The 14406-nt window shown below is 35.2% G+C and overlaps 4 protein-coding genes across 7 annotated transcripts in view; 2 read left to right on the top strand and 2 right to left on the bottom strand.

The window, feature by feature from the left end:
- LOC105224421 (putative uncharacterized protein DDB_G0271606) overlaps nucleotides 1–6878 on the top strand; it is a 632600-nt gene extending 625722 nt beyond the window's left edge. For all 3 annotated transcript variants that reach the window (XM_049459078.1, XM_049459077.1, XM_049459079.1), the window contains 3 exons: nucleotides 4574–4854; nucleotides 4926–6118; nucleotides 6203–6878. In XM_049459078.1, coding sequence (XP_049315035.1) covers nucleotides 4574–4854; nucleotides 4926–6118; nucleotides 6203–6225 — 1497 coding nt within the window. In that variant the 3' untranslated portion in view covers nucleotides 6226–6878. The remainder of the gene's footprint in view (nucleotides 1–4573; nucleotides 4855–4925; nucleotides 6119–6202) is intronic.
- Nucleotides 6879–8171: 1293 nt separating this feature from the next.
- On the bottom strand, nucleotides 8172–9807 carry LOC105224419 (peroxisomal membrane protein 2). 2 transcript variants are annotated; one of them, XM_011202494.4, is made up of 6 exons: nucleotides 9647–9807; nucleotides 9342–9435; nucleotides 9180–9275; nucleotides 8781–8943; nucleotides 8586–8705; nucleotides 8172–8523 (listed from the first exon to the last, which is right to left on the bottom strand). In XM_011202494.4, the coding sequence occupies exons 2-6, from the start codon at nucleotides 9428–9430 to the stop codon at nucleotides 8416–8418; spliced, it is 576 nt and encodes a 191-aa protein (XP_011200796.1). In that variant the 5' UTR covers nucleotides 9431–9435; nucleotides 9647–9807; the 3' UTR covers nucleotides 8172–8415. The 2 variants fall into 2 exon arrangements, with proteins under 2 accessions (XP_011200796.1, XP_019845155.1); XM_019989596.3 differs by having other exon boundaries at nucleotides 9342–9483; nucleotides 9647–9795.
- Nucleotides 9808–10362: 555 nt separating this feature from the next.
- On the top strand, nucleotides 10363–11756 carry LOC109579424 (bladder cancer-associated protein). The gene has a single exon (XM_019989611.3). It carries the CDS (start codon nucleotides 10396–10398, stop codon nucleotides 10633–10635), a length of 240 nt encoding a protein of 79 aa, XP_019845170.1. The 5' UTR covers nucleotides 10363–10395; the 3' UTR covers nucleotides 10636–11756.
- Nucleotides 11653–12645, bottom strand: LOC105224418 (uncharacterized). Its single transcript, XM_011202493.4, has one exon. The coding sequence runs from the start codon at nucleotides 12399–12401 to the stop codon at nucleotides 11799–11801; it is 603 nt and encodes a 200-aa protein (XP_011200795.1). The 5' UTR covers nucleotides 12402–12645; the 3' UTR covers nucleotides 11653–11798.
- Between the last annotated feature and the right edge of the window lie 1761 nt (nucleotides 12646–14406).

Here is a 14406-nt window from a genome sequence, read left to right on the forward strand (position 1 = left end):
TAATTTTTAATTCTGATTTTTCTGAATTTACCAAAATTGTAATCAAAAATTGAAAATCTGATTTTTGATCCAAAATTTTGACATAAAAAATCGCAACCGTGGTTGTCTTATGGTTAGGTTAGTTTAATCTGGTAGGCTAATAAGCCACACATAGACCAGTTTTGGTCTTTCCCGATACCAGATTGAGTTCAGTTTCTAGGTCCAAGTAAAAAAGTCATTTTTGGGATGCCTACACTTACCGCGAACAGACTATGGGGCCTCTCTCTCGATATCTTCACCAGTATATCATAGGTAGGGATTTCAGATGCTTACAGCTTAATCTTAACAATGCGGGATAAATGCACAAGAGATGCTCCTGGTGTCCTACTTTAAACATTACCTGCAGTCTTCTCGATCTTACAGCCCCATACTGTGGAATTCGATTCAGCATATTATTAATAGATCACCTCCTTCTCAGTACTTTTTGTTTCCTAATCTTGCTTTAGTGAGTCAATCGAAGTCATTAAAGTTCAAATATTTTGTAATATTATGCGTAGCGATTATGCAACATGACTTTCTCTTTTCACAAATAAAACATAACACAAATATTTATACGTATGTCTAGGTATGTCTGTCGTTGCACATTATTATGACATTTCCTGATTGTTTATTTTTTTTTTTATACGTGCAATGAATTACATAAATTCCATCTTCTGTTTTATTGCCTCACTCCATAAACAATTTTTTTTATATTTTTTTATAGCAGGGGGAAGCATCGAAAGCCGGAGACAACTTTGTGTTTATTGCTTTCTTATTGCCTCTTAATTTTGTCTTACTAAAATCATTTTTGTTGCTGTTTAAAAAAAAATATTTTATGTTTTGTTGTAGCAAAATACATGTATATATATAAACACAGTGCTATTCATTTGTATGCATTGAGTTAATTAACTCCTTAATTTGCGGGCACAATGAATAAATTAAATGCTTCCTCCATACATATTTATAGTTTATAAATAAAGGTTCGCATTTTGCACTTTGTCAATGACAGAAGACAATTTTATCCGTATTAATGTCTGTATTTATCTTGTTTATGTTTTTTATGTGTTTGTGCGGCCATAAATCGTGAATTGCGCAGCAGCTCTCACTGAGATCACTAGAATATTCCATTCGCTTGCTAATGCTAGACAATTAGGTGCTTTCGATTCGTCACGACTTGGACATTTATGAATCGAACAAAGAGACAAAAGAGATTAAAATCAACTCCTTGAATTTGTTTTTGCTTTGGCATGTAAATTTTACAACAAGTGAAGAATGCTTTCAACTAACAGACTATGATAAGTAGTCAGCATCAGAAATCACAAATACATTGTGACAAAAGGAAATTCTATATAAAACCCAAAATATTATATTAATATTAATATTAAATATCAATATATATTTTGTCGCCTTCAAAGTAATCCCCACCAAATGTGATACCGTTATGCCAACGATTTTTCCAGTTCTGGAAATATTTTTCATAAGAACTTTTTGGAACTTTTCAGCTTCTTCAGCGAAGTTTGTTTTGGGATCGGAATTCGCACGATCAAGCAAGTCCAAAGAGATCTGTTTCCGGTACTCTTTTTGAACAAAAAATTATGCTTTATCGGGACAAGTCGAGCAAGAACACGTTTCATATCCAAAATATCCACAAAAATTATTCGAACGAACTCGCAAGAGATGTCGATCTCTCTGGGTGCTTTTTTGTCATGTTAGTCCTTTTTTATTTCAGCAGGTTAATAAAACTTTTCTTTTTTGGAGGATCTCAAACCTAGCGCAGAGCCCTTCAAACAGATGTTCTTTGGCAACCAAGAGGATACTTTGTCTAAGACCGGAAGTCGTATCTTGCTTGAGCCATTTGTCAAAGAATCGTTTCTGGCCACTCCCAAGTGAATCACAATCAGAGAGCTTTCCTCTCTAGCGTGAACTTCTACACATGACTGCATCCTGCAAATTAATCTTTGGTCTTTTAGTCCAATTGTCTGAAATTTGTAGTTGTAAACTAACATTTTTACATTTTTTTAACATATCATGGCAGTGTATACGATATTAACATATCATCGTACATGCATCTGTGCATATAATCACGCTTTGTAATTCTCATTACAAGTTTTATGCTTGAGGAAACAATTTTTTTCCAACACTTAATTAGGTCAACGATTTTGTTGTCCACATGTCCATGACACAAAGAAAATTTAACCACACGTAACAGTCAGCGAAGCGTAATTTTAACTTTTTAGCAATGATGTGGGCGGTAATTATAAGTGTATGTGTGTGTGTGTGGAAAAAAATGTTATTCTAATTATTGTAAAAATTTTTGAAAATAGTTGGAGTGTATAATTATGGTACTTCTATGGAATTGGAACCTAAAACTGCTTAGCTACAAAAAAATCAAAGGTTTATTTGCTTAAGAGATTTGAGAAAACTAAGAATAGTGTAAAAGAACAAGCAATAAAATTGTCTGAAAAAAAAACATAATATTTTTGTGGCTTTCCATAAGTTTGCAGGCGAAGGAAAAACGATATAATAGAAACCACTCATATTAAAATAAAATTTGAGTTTTGGTTATAAAGTGGTTATATATTGGTTATAACGGTAATATGATGTAGTGAATCCTAGCAATAAAAAACTCAATTTCGATTTTGTTAGATGACTATATGAAAATTAAAATACCTGTAAAGCTTGGTATTCAAACTACTAAGTTGCAAGCGGAAGTATCTGCGTGTTAAAGCCACTTCCTCGCTTGTATTGCCTGTCCAGAATTTGTATTACTTACATACTTATTTTCGCCGTATCTGAGGCTGTTGCGTATTTTAATTACTCGGCTAAAACCCTCGCAACCGGTGCCTACACCAATAAAGAAGAAGACTATTTATTTCCAACTTTCTTTTTTGATACTTCTTGTTATGTGGTCAGTGTAATAATTTAATGAATTTTCCACGTGGTTTTATATAATTTTTTTTGAATATACATAAATTACTACCTCATAACACACACTCATAAAAAAGTTTTTAATGCAATTACATAACAGCAGGTACCAAAAATGAAAGAAGAAAGCACAAATATTAGCCGCCAATTCAATATTTGGGCACGCAACACAAGGAAGGGAATTGCATTGGGAATTTTTTTTGCAGTAGTAATGCAAATAAAAGTAACATTGTGTTTGTTGCTATGTTTGCGAAAGCCTTTTACAGCGCTGTTATGATTCGACGAGTACACGTAATCAGCAAACACGACTACGAACGCCAATGGCCGGGCCGAAAATGGAGGTATGCTTAGGTGAACGGTTCACGACAGAAGTCAATAAACTCGCCGCTTATCATATGAACATTGCATAGCGGAAAATTGCACGGAGAAAAGCAAGCAAGAAAATAATGATGAAAATCATTGAAGCCTGAATGAAGAAAAAGAAATGTTGTTAAATAACAGCGCCAAAGCTGATTTGTGCAAGCACACGTGCAAGACAAAAGTACATACTATTTGTATGTATGATTATGCTATGGTAACATGTTTATACATGTTTATGCAATGCTTCAGATGTTTGTGGGTGGATCTCCAAAGAAATTTTGTTACGTAAAAGTAACGATGTTGTGCTGTAATATCGTTACCAAAAGGGCGCGTCGTTGAAGATATTGCTGTTTATTGTTATGATTTTACAGAAATGAGTATATTGAAGAAAAGTAAATTCGTAGAAGAAATAAAAAGAAAATAGAAAATAAAATTTTTTATATACATACATACATACTAAATATATGGGGTACTCACAACCTGTCGTAAAGCATCGTAAAATCGTAAAATTATAAATTTTTACACTTGTTTAAAAAAATTGTTGTTGGATTTCATACAAAAATGAGTTTATTCATTTAAAATTCTCAATGCTATGTTATCGAATCGTTATAACTTATAACTTTATGAGACTTGTGAAAACCCTAATAATCCTTTTTTCATTGATTATTTTTGTTTAAGCTAGACATTTGTCTGAGCTTCTAACCCTATTTATGTTTTGCTTCCTGATTTTTTTTAACTAAAGCAACAAATTTTTTAAACCCCTTTTGGAAAATCAAACATATTTTTTTTTATTAGCGCCGTTAGAAAAACGTCATCTACCATCTGATCAAATTTGAGCCGGTCTGACAAAAAAAAAGAAAATTTGAACTACATACTTATGCATTTTAGTCCAAATTTTAATTATCGGCTTCAAAATAAGCTGCTGAGCCAATACAAGTATGCCAACAATTTATACTTTTCCCCCCACCTGCTAAAAGCTTCGGCTGGAATGACTTTCAATGCCTATAGCGAATATTGGTGTTTTCGGTTTCGATTCATTTCCGGTCCGGATCAAATTTGATCAGATGATATTATTTCTATGTATAATCAGCTATATTTAACCGAATGAAATCCGGTTACAATGCTTTTCCATAAAAAATGGTCTAAAATACATTTATATAGAAATGTCTTCTAGAATTAAAAATTTATATTTAAATTAATACCGTTATATTTAAACCAACACAGTTACCTTGCGCACCTCTAACGAAATACATTGCTTTAATATTTTCAGGAACTTCCACGCGCCGAAGCACTTTTGGGCAGGGAGAACAACGAGGAAGCTGATCTGCAAAATCTGGATAAGGATGTTACCGTGAAGAAGGTGGAAATTAAGAAGCAACATGCCACGCCCAACCAAGTCGCCGCCAGTGCCTCAGATGACGGTGACTCTAGCGATAGTGACAACTCCTACTCGGATGTTGATGATGCCGAGGAAATCAAATATCCCGGTAAAGTACCACTCGAATTGGATCTGAGCGATTTGGCTGCTGCTTTGTTGCAAAACAACAAAAAGTAAGTGCAAGCATACTATCATTAAAGCAAATATATTAATACCCTCCATATTGGAACTCACATCCGAACAGATCGCGCATGAACTGTGTCGTTGAACGTAAGCATGCCGAAGAGATTGTGGACTCACCTTCCAAAACTGTTGCTTTACCGTTCGGCGTCAATCTTACCACCGATCCCAAGAAGGCGCGCATCACCGGCGAACGCATCTCAATCTACTGCGAGGGTGGCAATGAGAATAAGGAACACGAAAACGCCGAATCATCACGCAACAACAACAATCGCGAAGAGGATGATGATAACGATGATGAGATCGAATCGAATCGCCCCATGTTCATTCCATACCAACGCATACCCATACCATTCGGTCAGATCCCACAACGTTTCCCCCTCACACACATGCCACAACGCATGATGCCACCCATGCCACCAATGTCCGCCATGTCGCAGGAATCTCAAGCGCCACCACAACAATCGTACATCCGTCAAATGCCACCACCATTCCAGCACTTGCCCATGCGTCCACCAATGCCACCACAAGTGATGCAAGCACCACATCCCGACTCACAGCAATCGCAACAGAACATGTATGTGCCACAAACTGTACGCATTCATGTGCAACAAATACCGATTCGTGAAATTCACCTGGCCGATGATATGCCAGTGCAGATCCCATCACAACAACAGGAATTGCCACATTTGCAAATCCAACGTTTGCCACTTGGTGTTGCTCTGCAACGTGCCGGCATAACCGCTGAAGATTTGCGCAACATCCAACGCATGGCTGAGGATCGCATCACCGACGAGTTGCGTCGTCTTGCTGCCGAAGAAGCCGCTGAGTCAGCGGAAAACAACAACAGCAGCAACAATAGGGATAGTGAGGAAGCTGATGACTCATCGTCTGACGCGCAAATGTCCAGCGAACAGGAGCACATTATTCGCCAGCAGCAGCAGCAGCAACAACAACAGCAACAGCAGCGCCAACAACAACTTCCACAATTGGCGCATCCCCAACAGCCCGCCATTGCGCCCGAGGAAGCGATGCGCATGCAACAAGCGCCACCACAGCGCCTGATCTTGCAGCCCTTGCCTGAGCAGCCACGCGACACCATGACCCCACCCATGCCCGATCAGCCACAAATGATGCAATACGGACGCGCCAACTTCGGTCGCAGCCTGGCACAGCCCGTCCGCATCCCGGTCCCAATTCTACAGCCACATAACGAGGGCGAGATCGCCTCCTCCGTCGAGTCGGAGAGGCCGCATTGTAAGTTCTTTTCTTCTACAGCGAGTTAGATACAAATGTTTATGTGTATTAATTTATATTTTTTCTTTGCTTTGCACGCCGCAGTTGTTCAGCCGCGTTCCGTTTAAACATTCAGCCTGTGATTGCTGCTGCTTTCGGTCGTTGCTAAAGAAAGAAGGTTAGAAGTGCCAATCCCACACTCGCTTTGAAGTCTCTATATGTATGTACATATGCCCGTCACTCCGTCTGTGCAACCGGAAGCAGCTAAACGCCAAAAAATGTTAATTACATTCTCGTTTCTTTTCTGCACAACAACAACAAAACAGCAAACATTACAGCTGATCCATCTAATATGAGGAAAAAATTCATGGTTAACGGTTCTATTGGGATAAACACGCAGACTAATTACAGAAAGTGCGAAAATTTTGACATCTTTGGTTCTATATATTTTATATTTTCCGATTCTATTTTATCTATACTGATCTGATCTTGTATTTGTATAATTGTGTGCGTGCGAGATATGTATGTACGCACACCAGCAGCTGCATGTACTTTATACATATACATATATATATATTAATAAATGTACATATGTATTGTATTGTATTGTTTAAATATAAAAGAAGCCGCATTTGTGTTACTTCCGATCTGTAATATGTAATATGTCAGCAGCCTTTTATTATTTTATTGTTTTAATTATTTTAAAATTAGACATTTGATAAACATTTTAAGAAATGAAATCGAAAAATTTGTAAATAAATTGTAACTATTTTTAAAAGAAGCTGTTTTATTTGTATTTTGATCAGAAAACAAGAAAAAACTTTAACTTTAGTGGCAGCTAAATACAATACCGTTCCCACGACAGTCGGGTCTAAGTAACTGGAACGGACCCGGTTTTTTATCCGGCCAAGTCTGTGAACTCAGCAGACTTCTGCCACTACTACAACAAAAACAACGAGTACTCTTCATAAATGCAAAAGGCTCATTATATGAACTTGATTGCGATCATTCAGTTTATATGACAGCTACATACATACATATATGATATATTATAGTTATCCGATCTGAATAATTTCTTCGAAGATTGCATTACTGCTTTATATAATATCCTCAGCCCAATTTCGTGAAGACATCTCGCCAAATGAACAAGCACTTGATTCCGATCGTTCAGTTTGTATGGCATAGTGGTCCGATATCGGCGGTTCCGACATCTGAATAGCTTTTTGTGGAGAAAACAGGTAAAAACTTTCAGAACGATATCTCAAAAACTGAGGAAACAGCGTATGTTTATACAAATAGACAGACAGACTTGTCTAAATCGACTCATTTTGCCACGCTGAGCATTTATTTATCGTTTATAGAATCTCCGACTATTACTTCTGGGTGTTACAAACTGCTTGGCAAACTAAATACATTTTGTTGAGCGTATAATTAAACAAGAAAACGAAAATTAAAACCGGACGAACCCAAATTTTTATCCGACCATGAACTGGCAAGCCGGGCATCTAAGTTAGTTCTCATCGAGGTTATCTAAAAGTATTGTTCAGAATGCTGGTCCTTAGTGACCATATGTAATATAGGAGAGGGCACAATACAGCATACGTTGCAGTGCAAAACCGCAATTTTCTATCTATCTCATGGTAGGTGCTGTTTCTGTTTCGACAGATAGTGAAAGCGGTATTACATAAGTGGGGCATTTATAGAAGTGATTAGGGTCATGCGGCATACCCCGTATGCAGGACATATGTTGAGTGTGTCTAAGCTGTATAAGTAGGAATTTAGTCTGCTACAATACCCAGAACAATATTTGGCAACGATCTCTTTAGTTTCGCGAGGCAACTTGAGCTCTTGCTCTGCAATCCGAGGGCGATATTCACCCCATTGTGAATGCCTTTCAGGACCGAAAGGGCTTCGAAGTCGCGTCCAGAGTCTGATCGGTGAAATGTGCAGATATTTCCAGGACTCGGCGGTGGCGGGTGGTCCAAAAGACTCCAAGCGTTGCCATTATCAAGAGTACTACCCATTCTAAGGTCACGAGGTGGAGTTTCACTTTATTATGTACACATATCACACATTTACCACAAAAACTCAAACATTTCGTACTTATTTATTATTGTATAAAAGCAAAACTTTAACATTACTTTATTGTCTCCAACTCTTTTTAAGGTATCTTCACCAATGATTAAAAATATTTATAAACTTTTGTAAATCACATACAAAGAGCACCATATAACCAACCATTTATAAAAAATATAATTTTAAAATTGGAATTAGAAACATTATTGAGCTAAGTTATGTACATATATTCTTATAAAAAATTATTTGTCTTTATTTCCGCCAACCTGCTTATCCTGAAGACGGCGTCGACGACGTGCAATATAGACCACCCAAAGGAAGGACACAATACTCATGGCAATTGTGCGCAACTACGTATATTAAAATATTAAATTATTATTTTTCTTAACCGCAAAATTTTATTAAAACATACCATTGGTGGCACAAATGCCATATTAAGGAACACGGGTATCGATAGGTATTGCCAATTGGCGCGGAGTAGAGGCCAATATAGTTTCTTTAGATTAGCTACAGCTACTTCATGGGTATTCATCTATTAAGTATTGAATGATAGTGCAAACATTAACATGAAATTTTGGTTAAAATTAGTTGCAAACACTTCAATTACCTCAAATATGGAGAGGAAATAGAGGGAGATTAGTTGATAAAATGGTGCAAATATTAGACGTTCCGAAAGAAACTGGAAAAAACGACGGAATTTCATATCATGTTTGAATAGCCGCTCAATCGTTTGATAGAAATAATGTGGCACAGTACCACCAAATATTAAGCTATAAACAACAAATAAAAGTATTAAATAATAAATATGAAAACAAATAATGTTTACTAAAATTAGTTAAACGTATGTATGTTTTTGTGAGTAAACAAAAAACGCTATAAAATACAAAATAGCAAGTTCTCAGTATTATCATGATTACTCTAAACAATGACATTAAGCGATAAGATTTGAGCGATAAGAAAAACAATTGACTTTTGTTTTCTTTTATATGCTATAAATGCGACTTACCCAAAGAGGCCGTATGCTATGACACTTTCCTGGTTGACTTTCTTTTGGCCAGCTATACGTTGGGATGTGTAATTTGCCGATGCCGCAAGTATAGAGCTAAAGATGATCACCATTATATAAATTATTTATAAAAAAATTACAGTTTACAGTATGTATATTTACCTGGTTATGGATTTAGTGCGCACTGGATGATTGAATAGTTGCTCCAAATAGACTCCGAGCAACGAATAAATAGGCTTGGAGAGCGACATGATGTCTGCAAAATATTTGTTTAATTATGTTGAAATATTTTTAAATTATGTCCCTATAAAACATAAAAATTATTCCGTTTGTTGCAAATTTTTAAGGAAATAACCGATTAAGATGCAAAGCCTTTAAAAGATTTCAACAAACGTTCAAAGAGCAAAGGCCGGTTTAGACAGAATTGCTAAAAAAATTAAGATATTTTATTTTCCTTATTAACTTACCAATTTTATTCTTTTTTCTATAAATAAAAACGCACTTATTTACATATAAAATTGAACTGAAAAAACCGAACTACGATTTCACGGCAATTAACTGGTTTGTGTAGTTGTTGCCCATTCAGTCTTATTGGAATTCAAGTATAAAGTCAAGCTAACTTGTATTGAGTCCAATAAGAAGTCTGCAGAGTTGCATTTTGGAACAAACGTATTATAAAAATACATTTTTAAAATACTATTTAAGGGAAATGTATTCTTTTCCAAAAAGCAACCCTGGGTATTGAAAAAATAGGTGCAGAAATAGACAAATTGACACTGACATATTGGCTTGTAGTTATTTATATGGCTATTGTTTTTTATTAACAGATTCCACTGACAGAATTAAGTGTTCCTCGCATAATTTGTACAACATACAGTCAAATAATAAAAATAAAATCTTCTAAAATACGAAAACTTTATGTAAAAAGTTTTTTAACTGCAAAACTATGCAGAATTTAAGCAGTGAGTTGTAGGATAATCAAGTCATCAACGCCTTTGGATTTTATTGGCAGATTTCGTGAACTTGGATGAGAAGGCCAAGAAAATTGTCAGGTGTTCGCTATTAGTACTTTCCCTGGTGGTGGTGATTAACGCAAGTTTAATCTAAAACTATTCGTAAGTAAAAGACGCATGTGTGTATGTATAATTTTAATTTTTTTTTGCGTATCATCATTTGCTTTCAGATCTAGTACACTCCGACACATTTCAATTTCAAAATGTATTGCCTGCAATGTTTGTTGCCAGTGCTACTTATACCGAAGCCGACAAATCCTGCGCTGATGGAAACGCATGTCATGTTCATCGTACTCTACCTAATTGGCTTTTTTCTAGAACGTAAACCGTGCACCATCTGTAGTTTAATATTTCTGACAGCCGTATTCCTTATTTGCTATAGTGGTGTGGGAAATTGTATATTCTGGGGCAATTGCGAGGGACATCAATGTGAAAATGGATAGAAAAATGCGAAGCTGCCATTCTAAGCTAAATGGATACTCAATGCATAATAAACTTAGCATTATTAAATGCTATCGTGCTATAAACAACTTTGGGTGTCCCCTTAGTTAAGAAATATACATAAACATATGTATTTCTTTTCATTAGATAACTTGTATTGTTTTGTTGTTTTAAATGTTGCTGTGTTATAGCGCTCTTAAAATAATTTCAATAATAATATCATAATTTTTAACGAAAAAATCTATAAGCTATATTAGTTGTAATAAACGGGATTATGTGGAGTTAACGCTTTATATAAATTAATTTTCAAATTTTTTCTAAAAAAAAACTATCGCATACGTGGAAACACGTATGTATGTTTACGCATTAATATTTACAAAACAACTTCTAATAGATTTTCTTTAAATTCTAATTGTATGTGTATTTTTTACAAGCAAACGAAAGTTTAACTGATAAGACATTAGCTTATCTCAATTGGTTGGCTATAGGGGTGTATGAAAGACAATGCAGAAGCATAGCATAAAATTTGGCATACTCCAGCAACAGTTAAAATCAACGAATCACATTAAAATGAAAAAAAATCTCAAAGTAAATTATACTATTTTTGGTAAAAATAGGTAGCTAGATTTGCAAATTTGTAAACTTCTTTATATATTTTCTTGTGTTTTACAAAATGAATAGTAAAAAGTTATTAGTTAATACAAAAGGGCTAGATTTTTAAAATTTTAAGTCAAAGTTGTATGTTCTTCAGGGTACCTACATATATAAAACTAGAAATTTAATTTAAGTGACAATGTTAGGTTATTTCTGCAACTCGCTTTATTTATAATAAATGCTCAATGTCTAACCATTTATGAGCAAAAACAATGTCTTTTAGAAGAATAAATATTTTCATTTTTATTATCTAATGTTCTGATTTTAATTTATCGTAATGCTAATTATGTGTATTATGTATTTTACAACAGAAAGGTTACTTCGAGGTACCCTTATCAAGACCGAAATTATAAAATATAGTAACGCACATTTTCTATATCGACATTTATTTATTTACGTAACTAGAAATAATTTAATTTAACGACTATTTTACATGAATACATATAACGAATAAAATACATTTAAAATATATTCTGAATTTATGATTTGACTGCTACAAATTATTATAAAATTAGCATTTCAAAAGTAAATCATTACCAAAATCAAATTTTGGAAGTTCGATGGAGCACGAAGTGAAATCGTCTTTGCTGTAATCCTCCAAATATAAATGGGGTTTCTCGTATTTCGCAAGCGAATCTACATCTTCTTCAGGATCACAAAAATCTTCAATATCGCTATGCGACCCATCATCGAAATCTCTGATGGGTCCACCGTTTCTGATTTTTTCCATTGCCTTTAACAAGGCAACTTCATCAATACTATTATATTCTGACCATATTTCGGCATTACTTTTGCCGCAACTTTTAGTACAACATGCTTTTGGGAAATCAAAAAAGTCGAACAGTTCAATAGGATCTACAGACAACTTCTTTACGTCATTCTGTATACCCAATCGTGTTTTTGCTATACTGCTTTTAAATGTATCCAATTGATTTTCCTTTAAACCACCTTTTAGCGGAGTTATACCCAACTGATTATGAATTACATTTTTCAGCTCTCCAAAAACTTGCTTCTTTTTTACGGAATGCACCCTTGGATGTGTTTGCTGTAGTTTTGCTGAGGAAAATTTGTTCTCGTCCACAAAGGTGCGCTTATCATGCCAAATATTTGCCATTTTTATGATCGAATTATGATTTGTTTTCTTCAAAATATAAAAATACTTTCACAAAAAGAATTATCGAAACAGGCGCCAACTCAATCAATTTGCTTTTTGAATGCAGTTATATCGATGAAATTGTATTTGCTTTGCTTATGTCAAATGCAGAAACGCTTTTGAGCGCCACCAGACTTTATTCGATTCGATAGTTGCCATTTGTTTATACTTATTAATATTGAGGAAAGTTTATTTTTTTTCTAGATTTTAAAATACATGCAGAGAGCGCATATGATATATGAAACACGTTCTCTGAAAATAGTAAAATTAATTATAACGTAAGTGTTTTGTTTACATCGGTTATTTTAAATTCATTTATTCCTAAATGCATATCTGTATACATATTCGTAAATTGTCAAAATTTACTTAGCTCGTGAACTGAACTGGGTAATATTCTGACATTCACATTCACCACAAAAAACGTCAAAATTTCATTTTTATTTGTCAGAATTTTAATTTTTCTACCGTTTGGCACATAGCCATAAAAACAAATTGTTTCGAATAACTTCTTCATTGAAACTAAATTTATTAATTCACTACCACTTACTTTGTACACAATTACTAGTATCAATTATTACAACGCAATTTATTTACTTCTATAATTTTACTATTTCCAGTATTCGCAAAAACTTAAGTTCAGTTGAACCACCATTTTTGTGGTGATTTTTTTGAGGTTAGGATTTTCATGCATTAGTATTTGACAGATCACGTGGGATTTCAGACATGGTGTCAAAGAGAAAGATGCTCAGTATGCTTTGACATTTCATCATGAATAGACTTACTAACGAGCAACGCTTGCAAATCATTGAATTTTATTACCAAAATCAGTGTTCGGTTCGAAATGTGTTTCGCGCTTTACGTCCGATTTATGGTCTACATAATCGACCAAGTGAGCAAACAATTAATGCGATTGTGACCAAGTTTCGCACTCAGTTTACTTTATTGGACATTAAACCAACCACACGAATGCGTACAGAAGAGAATATTGCGTCTGTTTCTGAGAGTGTGGCTGAAGACCGTGAAATGTCGATTCGTCGCCGTTCGCAGCAATTGGGTTTGTGTTATTCGACCACATGGAAGATTTTACGCAAAGATCTTGGTGTAAAATCGTATAAAATACAGCTCGTGCAAGAACTGAAGCCGAACGATCTGCCACAACGTCGAATTTTCAGTGAATGGGCCCTAGAAAAGTTGGCAGAAAATCCGCTTTTTTATCGACAAATTTTGTTCAGCGATGAGGCTCATTTCTGGTTGAATGGCTACGTAAATAAGGAAAATTGCCGCATTTGGGGTGAAGAGCAACCAGAAGCCGTTCAAGAACTGCCCATGCATCCCGAAAAATGCACTGTTTGGTGTGGTTTGTACGCTGGTGGAATCATTGGACCGTATTTTTTCAAAGATGCTGTTGGACGCAACGTTACGGTGAATGGCGATCGCTATCGTTCGATGCTAACAAACTTTTTGTTGCCAAAAATGGAAGAACTGAACTTGGTTGACATGTGGTTTCAACAAGATGACGCTACATGCCACACAGCTCGCGATTCTATGGCCATTTTGAGGGAAAACTTCGGACAACAATTCATCTCAAGAAATGGACCCGTAAGTTGGCCACCAAGATCATGCGATTTAACGCCTTTAGACTATTTTTTGTGGGGCTACGTCAAGTCTAAAGTCTACAGAAATAAGCCAGCAACTATTCCAGCTTTGGAAGACAACATTTCCGAAGAAATTCGGGCTATTCCGGCCGAAATGCTCGAAAAAGTTGCCCAAAATTGGACTTTCCGAATGGACCACCTAAGACGCAGCCGCGGTCAACATTTAAATGAAATTATCTTAAAAAAGTAAATGTCATGAACCAATCTAACGTTTCAAATAAAGAACCGATGAGATTTTGCAAATTTTATGCGTTTTTTTTTAAAAAAAAGTTATCAAGCTCTTAAAAAATCACCCTTTACAATACAATACG

Source organism: Bactrocera dorsalis, chromosome 5, assembly GCF_023373825.1.
Source record: "Bactrocera dorsalis isolate Fly_Bdor chromosome 5, ASM2337382v1, whole genome shotgun sequence".
In the NCBI taxonomy this organism is placed as follows: domain Eukaryota; kingdom Metazoa; phylum Arthropoda; class Insecta; order Diptera; family Tephritidae; genus Bactrocera; species Bactrocera dorsalis.

Excerpts from the sequence above, each read along its gene's own strand:
- LOC109579424 (XM_019989611.3), top strand. The coding sequence starts at position 10,396 with ATGTATTGCCTGCAATGTTTGTTGCCAGTGCTACTTATACCGAAGCCG.
- LOC105224419 (XM_011202494.4), bottom strand. The coding sequence starts at position 9,430 with ATGTCGCTCTCCAAGCCTATTTATTCGTTGCTCGGAGTCTATTTGGAG. Across the intron at positions 9,276-9,341 it reads CGCACTAAATCCATAACCAG|CTCTATACTTGCGGCATCGG; the intron begins GTAAATATACAT and ends GATCATCTTTAG. Across the intron at positions 8,524-8,585 it reads TGGCATTTGTGCCACCAATG|TTGCGCACAATTGCCATGAG; the intron begins GTATGTTTTAAT and ends TAATATACGTAG.
- LOC105224418 (XM_011202493.4), bottom strand. The coding sequence starts at position 12,401 with ATGGCAAATATTTGGCATGATAAGCGCACCTTTGTGGACGAGAACAAA.